At 42.3% G+C, this 16,583-nt stretch overlaps 1 protein-coding gene across 1 annotated transcript in view; it reads left to right on the top strand.

The window, feature by feature from the left end:
* Window positions 1-16,583, top strand: part of LOC143274770 (lissencephaly-1 homolog) — a 39,049-nt gene that overhangs the window by 13,961 nt on the left and 8,505 nt on the right. The window contains exons 3-10 of the mRNA XM_076578694.1: window positions 8,674-8,752; window positions 9,169-9,243; window positions 10,152-10,358; window positions 11,240-11,336; window positions 11,923-11,994; window positions 12,970-13,072; window positions 14,081-14,177; window positions 15,502-15,633. Of these exons, the coding sequence (XP_076434809.1) occupies window positions 8,674-8,752; window positions 9,169-9,243; window positions 10,152-10,358; window positions 11,240-11,336; window positions 11,923-11,994; window positions 12,970-13,072; window positions 14,081-14,177; window positions 15,502-15,633 (862 nt within the window). The remainder of the gene's footprint in view (window positions 1-8,673; window positions 8,753-9,168; window positions 9,244-10,151; window positions 10,359-11,239; window positions 11,337-11,922; window positions 11,995-12,969; window positions 13,073-14,080; window positions 14,178-15,501; window positions 15,634-16,583) is intronic.

The following is a 16,583-nucleotide window of genomic DNA, read 5'->3' as shown; positions in this document are numbered from 1 at the left end:
AACTTTGCTCTACAAATAAATCTGACGCTATCACCCAAAACGAAACACTACTTTGGATTAAATAAAACAGAGGGGAACCTCTGCAACAGAAAGGGGATGAAACAAATTAGAAAAACCGACCAATTGGATGGCTTTTAATTAGGTCAACTGCGGTTTTTGTCAGAGACCAACCATTTTCTTTGCTAGGGTGAAAAACGCTGGACATGACTAATGGAAGATTAAAGGATGTAATCATATCATGAAGGGGTTTGAAATGTAAATGTGTATCTGGACATTCGAGCAAAAAATGTGGGATGTCAAGGGTCGTACCACAAATACATAGTGGTGACGGTTTCAAAAATCTGCATAACCATGCATTAGTTCTTAGCCTGTGTGTCAAGTTTCTTGTGGAAATTGATCCTGGGGGGTTAGTGCCTTTTCTTGCTGGAAGAGAGAGATCCCACCAGAGCTTCTTTTTTGAGTTTTCTAAGAACTGTGTCTGTCTGAAATTCCAGATATATGTTGAGACACACACACACACACACACACACACACACACACACACACACACACACACACACATTCATATGTTTCATTCTTTTTCTGTGTGAACAGTTGCAGTGTCAGAGCCACTCAGAGTTTCGTTTGTGAGCTTGTTATGTTATGGAAGCAAACAATACTTGCAGCCTGTAAAATCGATATCATCAGTATTAAAAACAAAAACGTCTTTCAGTATTTGTATGCAGCTTGAAAGGCCTCCACACAAATAACACACATTATTTGCAGGCATGTATGCACACTCACACGCAGAACATGAAAAGGAAGCAAATGATTTTTTTAAGCTTCTTACTACCTCCCTCACTCGCTCTCTCTCTCTTGCTCGCTCTCTCACTCTCTCTCTCTCTCTCTCGCTGTCTCTCTTTCTCCCCCCGCTTGCAGACACATGCACGTGCTGCTCAGACAATCAAACACTCTCCTACACATACATTGCAAATGGCCTGGCACTTTTTTTTCCTCGCCTCTCTCTCTCTTTCTTTTGAAATGTCATGTTCATGAACACCCACGCTTAGAAGGGACCATGGTCTTTTCCAGTAAAATGTATGACTCTCTCCCTCTCTCACATTCATTCATTCATTCTTTCATTCATTCCTCCACCACCCCCTCGCCTGACACAACAAATTCTTTGGCATGCAGGCGGCCTGTACTCTCCAGCAGGCAGTTGGCTAATCTGAGTGTCAATATATGAATTTGGCCTAGTTGAGTCATCCCTTTAGGCTTTACTCCCCAGGCTAAGCTCCCAACACCTCCCATCTGCCCCCCCCCCCCCTCCCCTCCCTGCTCCCCCCACCTTCTGCCCACCACACACCTCCAAACAGTTAGGTGTCATGCCTGACAGTGACATGCCTGTGGTGGTGTATTTTTGTTTTACATTTCTGTTGCCTCCCCTACCCCCCCAACCCCCACCCCCTGACTCCCCTCTCCCTCCCCACACACACATACATACACATACATACACATCCCATCACCCCACACCAAATCTGTCATGTTTGTTGTTCTTTGTTCTGTTACAGTGTAAGTTTGATCAAGGACTTCATGGTTAGCATTTTGTGATGGGATGTCAGGCTGGTGCAGTTAGGTTCACATTGGATTATGATATGATTATATACGTGTGTGTGTGTGTTTTAGATTTTGCATGTCTCGTGAACTGTTCAGCAGATGGCCTCACACAGTCACAGCCAGAGAAAAACTTGACCATAAGTGTGAAAGCTAACACTAGTAATAGTTCCTTAAGGACAGCACTACGTCAGGCTGATGCAGTTGCATATAATTATGATTATACATACATGTGTATATAATATCATAATCCAAGATTGTGCGTGTCACAGGGACATAAAACCATTCTTCAGCAGACAGACCCACAACCAGAAATAAATCGAAAACAACAAAAAAAACCTTGACCTTAATTAGAGTTAAAGGTGATAAGTCATTAAAGACAAAGTCTAACTTCTGCAGACAGATGGTTTATCATCCAGACATTTTATCATCCAGACAAAGCAGTTTCTTCATTATCTTTATTTTATTTTATTATTATTTTTAAAGTTGAAAGAGTGATGTGAGGGGTGTTGGTAGGGAGATGAGGATGGTGGTGTTGTTGGTGCCAGGACATTCCAGTTGACTGTGTCTCTGGCATCAGGGATTGAGGAATGTGAGAACCTGATTGATTGATTTTTCTCAGGACTGTGGTTTCCATAGTGAGACTGGCAGTGGCACGTGAGGTGTTGTGGCCTTGGTGGGTGATTGGTAACTGCAACAGAAGTAGTGTTGTGCGTCAGTGATAATGGATAGGTGTGTGTAGGTGTGTGTGGATGTGACTGTGTGTGTGTGTGTGTGTGAGAGAGAGAGAGAGAGAGTCTGTGTGTGTGTGTGTGTGTGTGTGTGTGTGTGTGTGTCCTTGTTTTTTTGCCTGCGGAACTTTGGTGAAATGAGATAGTGTCACTAAAGGTTGAAAGGCAATTACTACTTTTTGTGTAGATATCATTGATGGGGTTGATTTTTGCTTTTCAGTGTTGCTAGAGGTTGAAAGTGCAGAACTTGCTTCTTTTTGTGTAAATTTCATTGATGGGGTTGATTTTACCTTTCAGTGTTGGTAGAGGTTGAAAGGCAGTGAGTGCTTTTTGTGTAATTGTAAATCTTATCAGTGATGCATTTGATTTTTATTATTAAGAATTAATGTGATCCCAAGAGGAAGAATCTTACTTCAGACTGGTGACAGACCCCATGAACAGTACTAGCTCAGTCTTACAAGTAAAATCAGTGAGGTGACAGCCCTTCAGCGACGAGCGTTCTTGTCGTGAGCGGTCGATCAAGGGTTGAAGGAAACTCCTTGTAGAGATTCTTGGAACCCATGAACATGACAGTGTTTGAAACAGGAAGGTGGGGGCCATTGTTCACTGATGTTGAATCGATGTGGATTAACAAAGAGGAGACAGAGGTGATTCAATTTAGCTCCAGCCAAGAGCCTACAGGATGTGATAGCTTCTGTGTTCAGCTATAGGCTCCATAATGATTCATTTTAATTTACGTATGTCCATGCATTTCTTCTTCTTGTCTTCCTGGAAAAAGTACTTTTTTCGATGGGTAGTAAATCAAAATGTAATGTAAACTCTCTCGAACTGTCAGTCTTTCTTTCTACACACATACACACACACACACACACACACACACACACACACAAAGCACAGGCATGCTCAGTTTTATCAATTTCTCCTTCCTCTTTTGCCTCATTATCACATTGTCACTTCTTGCCAACATCTTGTCCATCTGTTTGTCCGTCAGCTATTGTCATTTTCTCTGCCTTCTCTCCCTCCGTCTGCCTGTCTATCTTCCTCCCCCCCCCCCTCCCCTTCACTCCCATCGCCCCCTTCTCCCTTGTACATGTATACACGTGTGTATACACAGTTCACACACTCTTGCACGCGCACACGCACGCCCACACAGGCAGACAGACAGAGGCACACCTTAGTTCTTGCCATCCTATTTTTGAGAAAGTTTATAAGATATTGCCATCCCTATTTAGACTGCTTTGATGATCTCACTCTCTGTCTCTCTCCCCCTCCCTTCCCCCACTGTCTCCACCTTCCATCACCCCCTAACCACCACCACCACCCCGCCCCCCACATCCGCTCTCTCATTTTACACCCCCCCCCCCACCCCACTCTCTGTGAGGCACACTGAACCATTACAGTCATGTCATGATGCGGTCCAGCTGCTGGGACCAGTAGGAGCACCAGTATCACAAGCTGGCGAAAATCGATGTGGGCGCCAGACACAAGTGACGCGAAACAGCTCAGGGGAAGGTAGCGGCTACGGCGCCACTACACTGGTCCGGTGATGATGGCAGCAGAATAAATGGCTGGACTTGGGGGGACTGGAGGGTGGGGTGGGGTGGGGCTGGGAGGAAGGTGTGTGTATGTCGTTGTGTGTGTGTGTGTGTGTGTGTGTGTGTGTGTGAACGTGCGCGTACACAGAGGGATAGAGAGAGAGGGGGGGTGTGGGCGGTGCTAGACTCGTAGAGACTTGTATACGTTGTGATTTTAATCTACACTGCCATGGTCGAAAGACCACAGACATCTGCTGGACCAAAGGTACAAAAGTTCCACGTCTATTCCTGTCTGTTGTGGCCGATAATCAGGCCCCCACATCCCCCACCATCACCCGAAAACATCTACATTAACCCCCCCCCCCCTCCTCCCCTTTCCCCCTATCCCAAGCATGATTCAGCTTGCGTGGAAGGTATGGAGTTTCCGGTATATTTACGGGGAATCGATAGGCTGGTGTGGTGATGGGGGAGGGGTGGGGCGTTGCGCCGGGAGTTTGGCTGAGAGAAAATAAAGGGGGAGAGGGGGATATTGGTTCCAGTGCAAGGTGGGGTGTGTCAGCTTAGTTCTCCGTGCCTGTCTGTGCCTGTCTAAGCTGGCGGGCTGGGGAAGAGGAGAGAGAGCTGTTGTGTGTCGTACATGACTGCGTGCTTGCATGTATGGCGCACAGCTTGTGTCAAAAAAATAAAATAAATAAAATAAAGATGAAAGGGGAGAAGGAGGAGCGAATGTTTGGGACAGTTTTAACTTTGAAGCCTTTCTTTTGTGAAGCTTTTTTTTTGTTGTTGTTGTTTTTGGAAGCGCCCTGTGTTTGGCTGTAACTGTTGATGAGAGTTATGCGTGTGTGTGTGAATGAGTCGTGACAGGGCTAGTGTTATCAGAATAAATTTCTCAAAAATAGGATGGTAAGAACCCAGGTGTGCCTCTGTGTGAGTGTGTGTGTGTGTACACGCACACAAGAGTGTGTGAACTGTGTTCACATGTACATGTATACATGTACAAGAGAGAGGGGGTAGGGAAAAGGGGACATCCTGTCTTTCTTTACGGCTGCTAATTTAAAGAGTAGTATACTTACATCAAAGTACAGTCCCATAGCTTCATCAGGTTTGAAATTCAAGACCTTCATTTACTTAATTAACAAACATTGGGAGAAAGAGGAACATGGGGAACAGTGAAAAGAACTCAAACCCAGGTTATAGTGTGAAGGGGGGAAAAAATCATGTTTACGACACATGCTGTTCCATACCTAGCTGTGAGGAGGTGATCTGTGAGGTAAATCAATATCATTGCAGACCTGCTGTTGCATTGTCTCAGCATCCCAGGTCCCAGTCATTAATCCCCCCCATCTCCCTCACCTGCGCTCCCACCCTCTGGCCCCCTGGGGAGGGGGGTTGGGGGGTGGGGGGCTATGGTGGTTGCTACAATGCCCTGGCTGTGCCGCCCCTGCCTGTTATACTATAGTGTTAAACCCACCACCTGATGGCCTGGACTCACACTTACACAGGTTGTGTTGTGTGTGGAATAGTCATTTTGTTTCTCAGTTGGTTTGGCTTCCAGAGGCTGGTGGTCGATATGAATGCTTTGCTGGTTGTTCTGTAGTTAGGTTTATCACCAGGTTTGGGGGATGTCATGATAGAAGTAGAGTAATTTACTTGAGTGGTGAGTGTCTTTGGGGAGGCCTTTGTGTGTGTGTGTGCGTGTGTGTGTGTGTGTGTGTGTGTGTGTGTGCATGCGCATGTATTGGCTTGAGTCCCTGAATGTCTAACAGTAGTGTTGGTGGGTCAGAAGGACATTAACTTTGATCAAGGCATTGAGGATGTGGAGTGGGCAAGGACCATTGACAAACATTTTGGAAACTTGGAAATGAGCAGTTCAAAGGCTCCTGAGTCCCTAGTCCCATGTTACTGGATCTGTATGTATGTAAATCCCTTATTAAGTTGATCATTATGCGATTCATTAATTCATTTATTAGTGTTTTTTGTGGGTTGTTTTTCTCATTTCACATGAAAACATACACATGCACGCATGCACATATGCACGTACAAAATGTAGGAAATAGATGTTGATTCAAAGAATACAAGAGTATGCAATATAATGCCTTAGTAATGTAAAGACAACACCTTGAAAAGAAATGTTTTTAGATGTTTAAAACAAAAATGATCTGGCCTTGCAAAATGACTGACTTAAGTTTGAAGACCAGAGGGCTGAATGCCGATATCCCTGACACATTGTTGAAGTTGTCTCAGCACAGCGACAGCTTGGACAATTGCCATTACTTTGAACTGGATTGGCAAAGACTGACACTAGTGACAGAGATCTGGAGATCACAGGGCTTTCAAATGAAACTCAAAGGGATGCATGCAGACTCACTGAGTGATGGGGTCTCTTAGCTGGTTTCCTCCTTTGAAAAGGTGGGTTGTCTGTGGATGGGCATTACTTTGGGGAAGTCAGTTTCAGCAGGGAGTGAGTCGCAAACACGAGAAGGGGAAAGAGAGCAGTGCGCTTAGGTGAAGGGAAGTGGAAAATGTTGAGAAGTAGTAATCTGAGTCAGTGAGAGAAAAAAAGTGTGATTGTCTATGAATAAAATATGTGTCTGCTTACCGCTGATAAGCATGCATGAATTATAAATACACGTGTGTGTGTGTGTGTGTGTGTGTGTGTGTGTGTGTGTGTGTGTGTGTGTGTGTGTGCATGCACTTTCACTGTTGTGTTTCATTTACATCTGTATCCTCTCAGTCTCAGCTTGTGGATTTTTCCCCACTTCAAAAGTTTTTTTTTTGTGTGTTCTTTCTTTTTTCTTTTCTCTCTCCCTGTGTCTGTCTCTCTACCCCCTCTCTTTAAGTTAACTCACTCTTTCTCCCTTCCCACCCACCCCACTTCCACCCCTCCCCTACATGCCTCCACACATTTTGATATGTATGGTACATAATGAAAGGAAAGGATTACTATTGCCACCCACAAAAAAAGTGGAAAAGTGAAACTGTCATCTGAAACCTGGATATGAATGCAAATATTTTTACAGTGTCAAAAGGATGTAGTTTGATGAGCAAGAAATATTGCATTTATTAGTAATAGTATTACAATTTATCAGAGGAATTTAAACCACAATTTTATTCAGAGGAATTGACATCATAATTTTATTCACACACACCATCCCAGAGGGCAAAAACCAGTCAAATGATCAGTCACATTTTGCTTGCTCGCTTGCTCTCTCTCTCTCTCTCTCTCTCTCTCTCTCTCTCTCTCTCTCTCTCTCTCTCATATGCTACTCTTTTCCCTATAAAAAAGTAAAATACAGAAAATGATATACAGTTAGAAAATCTGCTGGCATAACATGTGCCTTTATCCTATAGTTCTCAATCTGCATGCAGTTTACACACCCACATGCATGCAGTCACGCATGCGCGCGCGCGCGCACACACACACACACACACACACACACACACATATGAAAAGGTGTGTTTGTGAGTATGTCACTACGTGTATACTTTTCATAGATGTATGTACATGCTTTTTCATCACATAGGAAAATAGTGCACCTATGGATATATAAATGTATACTGAGTGTGTCCTAATGTCCTGTCTTTATTTCATTTTTTATTTGTTCCTTTTTTCTGTGATTATGGTTTAATTTCATTTTTCTCCTTGCCTTGAGAGCTGGATAACAAAAGTACAACAGATAATTATGATCATAATTGCTTATTTCACTACCCTGATTTTTTGTTTCTTGTTCTTGTTTATTCTCTGTTTCTTCAACATCCCTTTCCTCTCTTTTGCCCCTGATCTTTCAACCCCCCACCCACCCCCCACCCCCAGCCCCCTGCCCCCCCCCCAATTCCCCTCACACCCCCTCCCCCACCCCCCAAACTTTCCAGGTCTATCCTCTTCTGATATTAATTAAAGCATTCTGAAAAGCTTCAGACGAGGATAATTGATACCTCTTGACATTTTTGTCTGTAAAGGTAACTAGTATTGGAATCGCTGCAGTTGTACCCTTGGTAACAGGAGTAGTCATATTATTAATCGTCAGGTTATTTCAGATGGAGATGTTTTTTTTTAGTTTTTTTTTTAGCATTGATATTGTTGTTGTTGAAACTGCTTTACAATAAGGCATGAGGAAAATATTTAATCAAAAGGAAATTATTATTGTAGATTTATGAAAAATTTGTGTTTGACAAACAGTCTTGATGGTCTCTCTGTCTATGGTCTCTCTTTCTGTTTGTGCATGTGGTGTTTGTGATCAAAATGCATGCACATACACACCTGTGCCCCCCCACCCCACCCCCCTAAGCCCCCCTCCCCCAGCCCCTGCAACACACACACACACACAGAGGGAGAAAGTCAGATGGAAAAAAAGCTGTGTAACTTTACTCAGTAACCCTCATTAAAGATTATTTGGACTTGATGTGACACATGCAAACAATTTCCTACCTCTCACAATCATTCACACACACAACACACACACACACACACACACACACACACACACACACACACACACAGTGCATGTCCATCAAATATAATGTATGCAGAGACAATAAATAACACAGTGGTACACATGATTATGCATTCATACTTGTAACTCCCAGTGATTCATTTCTTTTCAACAAAAATTTACAGGTCCTATTCATTTTGTGTGAGCTGTTGTAAATATTTTCTTACTTGTGTATGCCGCCATTTGCACACACACACACACACGCATGCACAGTCATCCACGCCTTAGTTTAATGCTTGAAAGGGATAGTGTGTAAGGAAGAATGACAGCCAGACATTCAGTTTTGATCAGTCTGCTGAGGTGTTTGTTCTGTGCTTTCAGAAATAAGGCGATTGCTGACTACCTGAGTGCCAATGGCTTCCACACTGCTCTTGAGCACTTCCAGAAGGAAGCTTCTATGGTACGTAGCTGTAATAATACAGGTCATTGATAACTTTATTTATATAGCACCTTATCAAATGATTTGGCTTTTAGTGTGTAGTGAGTTTCAGTTGCCCCCTTCTTCTTCTTCTTTCTCTGAATTCATGGACTGCAACTCCCACATTTCGAGGCGTTTTTGTTTTGACACTTTCACTTTTTAGAATATGATTGGTTTTGTCATTCACTTATGCACTGACTCAGCAATGCATTCATATACTTAACACACATATATGCAGGCATAAACATGAACACATGCACAGACATTTGCATACACACATATGCTAACACACACACACACACACACACACACACACACACACACACACACACACACACACTGCACATCAAAACACTCTGTGCAGTACTCCTCAGTGCATGTTGTTTTTTCTTTTACAGTCAGGAGAGATTGAAAAGAAATACAGTGGCTTACTTGAAAAGAAATGGACATCAGTCATTCGACTTCAGAAAAGGGTAAGTAAGGGTTTGTGTCGCACTACAAAGAAATTACTGTTTAAAAGAAAGAATCACAGTAACTATTCCAAAAATGCAGCTCTGTTTCACTTCAGAACGGATGTGGTGATTTTTACTTTATTTTATTTTATTTTATTTATTTTATTTTATTTTATCTATATTAGTTTTGGATGCATAACATTAATTTCCTCTCTCCCTCACTGTCAGTTTTACTGTTTCTCAGATTCTCTCTGTCTCTGTATTCTCTCTCTCTCTCTCTCTCTCTCTCTCTCTCTCTCTCTCTCTTGTGGACAAATTACAGTGTCAAAAAAATGATGCACACACAGGAAATCGTTAGTAGGATTGAAGTTTTAATACATTGTGTCCACACCCTGTCGCAAGATAAATACCTATTGGTGAATAGGCTATGTACTTCATGACTTTGTCTGTCTTCTTCTTCTTCTGTGTTCACTCGTATGCACACGAGTGAGCTTTTACGTGTATGACCGTTTTTATCCCGCCATGTAGGCAGCCATACTCCGTTTTCGGGGGTGTGCATGCTGGGTATGTTCTTGTTTCCATAACCCACCGAACGCTGACATGGATTACAGGATCTTTAACGTGCGTATTTGATCTTCTGCTTGAATATACACACGAAGGGGGTTCAGGCACTAGCAGGTCTGCACATATGTTGAGCTGGGAGATCGTAAAAATCTCCACCCTTTACCCACCAGGCGCCGTCACCGTGATTCGAACCCGGGACCGTCAGATTGACAGTCCAACGCTTTAACCACTCGGCTATTGCGCCCGTCACTTTGTCTGTCTATATATTACATGTACGTGTGTGTGTTCCTGCATGTATAATGGTGAACAAGGCGGAGTGTGTTTGTGTGTGTGTGTGTCTACCTGTCCCTGTGCCTCCCACGCAGGTCATGGACCTGGAAGCCAAGCTGGCCGAGGCGGAGAAGGAGGTGAACTCGGGGGCCCCGACCCGCGACCGCCGCTCCCCCTCAGAGTGGATCCCCCGTCCCCCGGAGCGGTACTCACTGAGCGGGCATCGCAGCCCCGTCACGCGGGTGGTGATCCACCCTGTGTACTCCCTCATGGTGTCCACCAGTGAGGATGCCACTATCAAGGTCAGTCACACACACATACTTCTTCTTCTTCCTCTTCCGGTGGTCCTGTGGTCCGTCGGGGCTTGTTCGATTGTTGTAGTGGTGTGTGATTGGGAATACAGTTTGGTAACACATGCCATACCGTGACCCACTGGTGCTACAAAGTCCGGCAGGGGTCTGATTTTCTGTCCTGTTATTGTTTTGTGTATTTTTGAAGGATTTGTTTTGTTGAGTTGTGTTGGTTTGTACAGTTTCGTTTAAAGATCGGATCATATACTGAGAAACGCTATGCATGCAGGATTATTATTATTTTTATTGTTATTATTATTGTTATTATTATGAGCATTTATGCCTAATCTTGAAAATAAGCCCTATGCGTTTACAAATAGAACACATATATATGTAAATATATATATATATATCAAAAAGGAAAAATTGAACACAAGATACCAAACATAATTAAAGATTATTCATTCCCCCCCCCCCCACCACCACACACACACACACACACACACACACCCACAATACACACAAACACATCCACATGCACACACACACAAGTCATAGCACACAATCGTAAATAGTATACAATCAAAAATACAACCAACAAATTCTGAAACTATCAAAACACACAACACGTGTATGGATGCTTTCACACACTCACATACACATTGCATGAGCAATCACACACAGACACACGTACATTAACACACACACACTCACGAGTTAACACTCACACTCACTCTCAAGTCATAGTCATACACGTACACTCTCTTGCATTCACACACACACACACACACACACACACACACACACACACGCCCCTTTTACTTTAAGTTACTACCTGTCATGAGAATTTGATGCTAACTACCCAGCTGACTGTGTGTGTTGTGTTGGGACAGGTTTGGGACTACGAAACAGGGGATTATGAGAGGACATTAAAGGGGCACACAGACTCCGTTCAAGATGTGGCGTTTGATAGCACTGGAAAACTCTTGGGTCAGTATTCGTATCATTTGTATTTGTTTTTAAAAGTGTATTTGTTTTAAAACCAAGGTGGATTTTGCTCCATGATTTTACCAAGGACAGCCTTTTTTTTTTTTTTTTGCCGTGGATTCTTCAACGTGCGCTAAGCACATGCTGTACACTGACCTCTGTTTATAATTTTAGTAATAACAATGGATACTTGTTGAGCGCTTTCCTCCCTGAAACAAAAGCATGAAACAAATTTAAAGAGAGGAGTCTGCATGGATTATAACTGAATGTCATTGGAAAGGGATGGAAGGTCTGTCAATAGGCGTTTTCAAAAAAATTAAAAATTTTTATTTGAGTGAAAAGTGTCCAGACCACAAATAAAGGTATAGTGGAGGGAGGTGGGGGGGGATTATGTTGAGTGTAGGGTTCACTTCTGTACCCTCAGATGTCTCAGTGCGCCATGTGCATGCTGCACACGGGACCTCCGTTTATCGCCTCATCTGAATGACTAGATGATCAGATTGATTTTCCAGTCACACTTGGGAGAAAGGGTGAGACCAGATGGTATGGATATTGGGTACTGATGATTTGACTGCTGTTTTCTGTCCAGCCTCCTGTTCGGCAGACATGACCATCAAGTTATGGGACTTTCAAGGGTTTGAGTGCCTCAAGACCCTGTATGGTAAGTCCGTGTGTACAGGCTGGCGTTTTACCTCAGGATGTCAACTTGTCAGACTGTTCAGAGTGAGGGAGTGTGTGTGTGTGTGCATGTCAGCATAAACATTGTGCATGTTCATGTTAGTGTGTGTGTCCGTGTACAAGTGTTAGCCATGATTGCCAGCTGACTGGAGTTTCAGAAAAATGGAAATAAATCATGCTTGTAATCATAGTTCAGTCTTATCTTCCAAACTATTGAAGATGCCAGAATGATATATCGATCACCGTGCTACATTACTACTATCAGAGCTCTCAGAAGTAATTATTTTTATATAATGGAAATTACACACAAAAGACACACACACGCACATGTGCTTGCACTCTCTCTCTCTCTCTGTCTCTCTCTCTCTTTCTCTCTCTCTTCAGATCATGACATACTCCCAGCTGTTTGTTCACACACGTATAGAGAGAGTGACAGAGACAACAGAAATGCAGAGCGAGAGAGACAGAGAACAGGTCACAGTGCATCTCCACCTTTCACTCACTGCAACACATCCACACACACTTCACTTCCATCCCAGACTCTGATGATCAAGGGAATTTATTCTTCATGTTGTGGCCTAGAAGATGACTTTTTTTTGTTTGTTGACCGAAACAAAGAGAGAGTGGTATTTATGACGTATTGTGTACATCAGACAGCGTTGCTGGTGAACAGGGTATGCATGCTGTGTTGGTAAAGGTTGTGCATAAGCCAATGTGACTGAGGGTCTGTGTATTCCTAAAAAATTCAGAAATGTTCACCCCCAAATTATCCAAAATGTTCAACAAAAAAAGAGCTTAGAGGGGTTTGCATTTCTTGTTGGTAGTGGTCTTTAGTTTTACGTCTTTCCGCTGTAAGTGATATTAGCTTTTTTGTTAGCATGTGCTCTGTGTGTGTGTGTGGTGTGTGTGTGTGTGTGTGTGTTTCCACTTGTGACTGACAGTGTGTTGGCCCTGACAGGTCATGATCACAACGTATCCAGTGTGACCTTCATGCCCAACGGAGATTTCATCGTCTCTGCTTCTCGAGACAAAACCATCAAAATGTGGGAAGTAGCCACTGGGTGAGTTGGGGTTCCTGTGTGGATTTCACATTGTATGCGTCTCTCATTCTCATTTTCTCTTCCTGTCTTTTCTGCTCTCTCTCTCTCTCTCTCTCTCTCTCTCTCTCTCTCGTGTATGAGCTTGTGTTGTGCTGTCTTGTACATTTTTGTAGAGTTTCATTGCTGTTGATTGTTTTTTGGTTAGTGGTTTGTATTAATTCAGCAGTTTTCTGTATTGATTGGTAATTGTGTGCTCACAAGTGAGCATAACAACAAAAGAATGAGAAATGCATTGATCAGAGACTGATGTATTTGTTTGTGACTGTCAGTCTGTCTTGGTCTCTCTCTCTCTATCTCTGTCTCTCTTTTAGAGAGTGAGACTATTGTCGGTCTCTCTTTGTGTCTTTGTTTTTATTTCCCTCTCTCTGAGCGTCCAAACGGTCATGTCTAGAAGCTCATTCATGGCAGTATATATAGGGATGTGATATCCATAATTTGAAAACATTTCTTGCACCATTGCAGTCTAATGATAAAGAACCGTTCTGATTGCTGGTGTGTGGATTTGCCAAAGCATACATTTTATGTTCACAGGGCTTGCACTGGAGAATTTGTTGAAAAATGAGAGAACTATTTTCAGGGCTGGCAGTCTTGGAAAAGTGTAGTTTGCTGTTCAGTGTCTGGAAAAGTCTTGGGATTTTAATATAAAGAAACCTTGACCAGTGCCATTCAATAAATGGCTTTGTGCATTTGAAATGGAAAAAAAGTAAAGAAAGTTGAACATGGATCCTAGGATATTTGCTCATCCCTCTCATCAGCAGTTAGCAGAATTTTTTTTCTTTTTTTTCTTTTTTTATTCGGTTTAGCTTTGTGTTTTGGAATGGAAAATTTTCAGTTTGGTCTGGAAAAGATCTGGAAAAAAAAAGAGAAGGAATTTTGTTTGGTCACACCTGTGGGAAACCCTGTGCTGAGTGATGATTGTTTGTAGCTGTTGTCTCAGCAGGGGTGATATGCTGGGTTTTCTGTCCTCAGCTACTGTGTGAAGACATTTGAGGGTCACAGAGAGTGGGTGCGCATGGTCAGGGTCAACCAGGACGGCTCTCTACTAGCCAGCTGTTCCAACGATCAGGTAAAGCTGACCAATGGTCACTGACAGGTGTCTGCCATATTGTTACAATGATCAGGTAAAACTAACAAATGGTTGGTGACATGTTTATTCATTCATTAAGACGTCTTGCTATAGCGCATCTTCTTCAGTGATCAGGTGACTGATGAATGGTAGGTAACTTGTACCAATCATATTGTTACAATGATCAGGTAAAACTATTGACTGTTAAGATGGCAGGTATCTATCATATTGTAGCAGTGATCAGGTAAAACTAATGACATGTATTGATCATATTGTTCCAATGATCAGGTGAAATAATGAGAGGTATCTATCATATTGTTACAACATCAGCTAAAACTGATGAATGGCAGATAACATGTATTAATCATGTTGTTACAATGATCAGGTGAAACTAATGAATGTTCGATGGCAGGTATCTGTCATATTGTTTCATGGATCAGCTAAAAGTAATGAACATGTATTTGTCATCTTTTAACAAAGATTAGGGTGTAAATTCCGAAAGGTCTGGACTGAAGTCTAGACAACTGTAGTAGTCTGCTAGTGTTACATGAAAAAAAAGTTATTCTTTTTTCTGAAGAGGGTATTATTGCATGCAGATAATTTTGCATATATTATTTTTGGCATTGGACATTAAAAACAGAAAAAAAAGACAAGTCAAGGTCTTTTTGGGTGGAGAGTGTCTTCTAAAATGACGCTTTCTTCATCTTCAACCCATGTGTGGTATCATGGTAAAAAAAGGTTGAAGAAACTTCCTATGCTGAGCCCCAGACACAGTGAATATGAATTCACTGCCTCTACAGCCATAATAGGCTTTTGGATCTTTTGAGTTTACACCCCCCCACCCCCCCACACACCCCTTTTTTATTTTATTTTTTTCAACCTCTTCAGTGCCTGGAGAAAACCATAGAAATTGGTGTTTCAAGTCATACAACGATATCCAAAACAATAAGCCGAAAACTGAGAAAATAGTCTGGAGATGTACCACTACCAGAGTTATTTCCCCGTTTCCTAGTGACATCATCAGTGACATCACTGTGCTACGTGATATGTTCAATGGCACTAAGAGGGTAATTACCCTGAGTGATGTATTTGTGAGAGGAGTAAGTACAGGTGTAGTGTGTGTGTGGTGTGGTGTGGTGTGTGGTGTGGTGTGATGTGTGTGTGTTGTGTGTGTGGTGTGGTGTGGGTGTGTTGTGGGTGTGTGTGTGTGTGGTGTGTGTGTGTGTGTGTGTGTGGTGTGGTGTGGGTGTGTTGTGGGTGTGTGTGTGTGTGGTGTGGTGTGGTGTGTGTGTGTGTGTGTGTGTGTGTGTGTGTGTGTTTGCAGACCCTGCGTGTGTGGGTGGTGTCCAACAAGGAGTGCAAGATGGAGCTGCGAGAGCACGAGCACGTGGTGGAGTGTCTAGCCTGGGCCCCTGAGTCCTCGGCCCCTGCCATCGCTGAGGCTGCCAACATGGACGTCAGTGCTGTGCTTGTTGCTCACTTTTTGGGTCTTTTTTGTTTGTTTGGTTGATTGGTTGGTTGGTTTTGTATTGTATCGTATTACTCTTTTTGTCACAACAGATTTCTATGTCTTTTTAAAATCGTTTTGTTTTTTGTGTTCAGAATGCTCATAGCAGAAGTTTCTTTTATGTGTGCGTGAGTGCGTGTGTGTATGTGTATGAGTGTGTGCTTTCATCCGGAAGTCAGGGTATTGGGGCTATTTTAGGCTTGTTTTGATTTTAAGATTGAAATACAACACAATGAATAGAATGCAGTATGATACTATTCATCACAAAACAATACAGTGCAATACAACATTCTATGCAGAGGAATCTGCGGTGGCTGAAGTAAAAAAAAAAAAAAAAAAAAAAAAAATCACAATACATTTTTGTGGAGTATTATTAAGTGCTGATGTGTCTCACAAAACAAATGATACTGATTGGATTCCTCGCTTTTTCCACCGGCAGGAAAAGAAAAAAAGTAGAATGTTGACTGTGTCTTTCTTTTTTTATGTGTGTGTGTGTGTGTGTTGTCTCTTTATGTATCTCTGCTGGAAAGGGAAGGAAAGAAAGAAAAAAAACTAAGCCCAAATCGACTGTTGTGAAAAATTGAGCAAAACGATGACCGTGCCTGTCTTTTTTTGATTGTCACTTCATACCTCTCTACTGGAAAAGAAAGAAGAAGAAAAAATTAAGCAAAATATTGACACTGCCTATCTTTTTTTTTTTTCTCCTGTCTTTTTATTTTATTTTGATGTTTTTGTCACAAAATATATCTGTATTGTAAAAGAAGAATTGAAACATTGACTGTGCCTGTCTATTTTGTTTATCACTCAACATGTCTTTGCTGGAAAAGAAAAAAGTTTATAAGTTTATACGTCTCTGCTTGAAAAAAAAAAAAAAAAAGAAAGAAAAAGAAATAAAGCAA

The sequence above is a fragment of the Babylonia areolata genome, chromosome 29 (genome assembly GCF_041734735.1).
Source record: "Babylonia areolata isolate BAREFJ2019XMU chromosome 29, ASM4173473v1, whole genome shotgun sequence".
NCBI lineage: Eukaryota > Metazoa > Mollusca > Gastropoda > Neogastropoda > Buccinidae > Babylonia > Babylonia areolata.
This window is presented reverse-complemented; position numbering and strand designations above follow the sequence as displayed.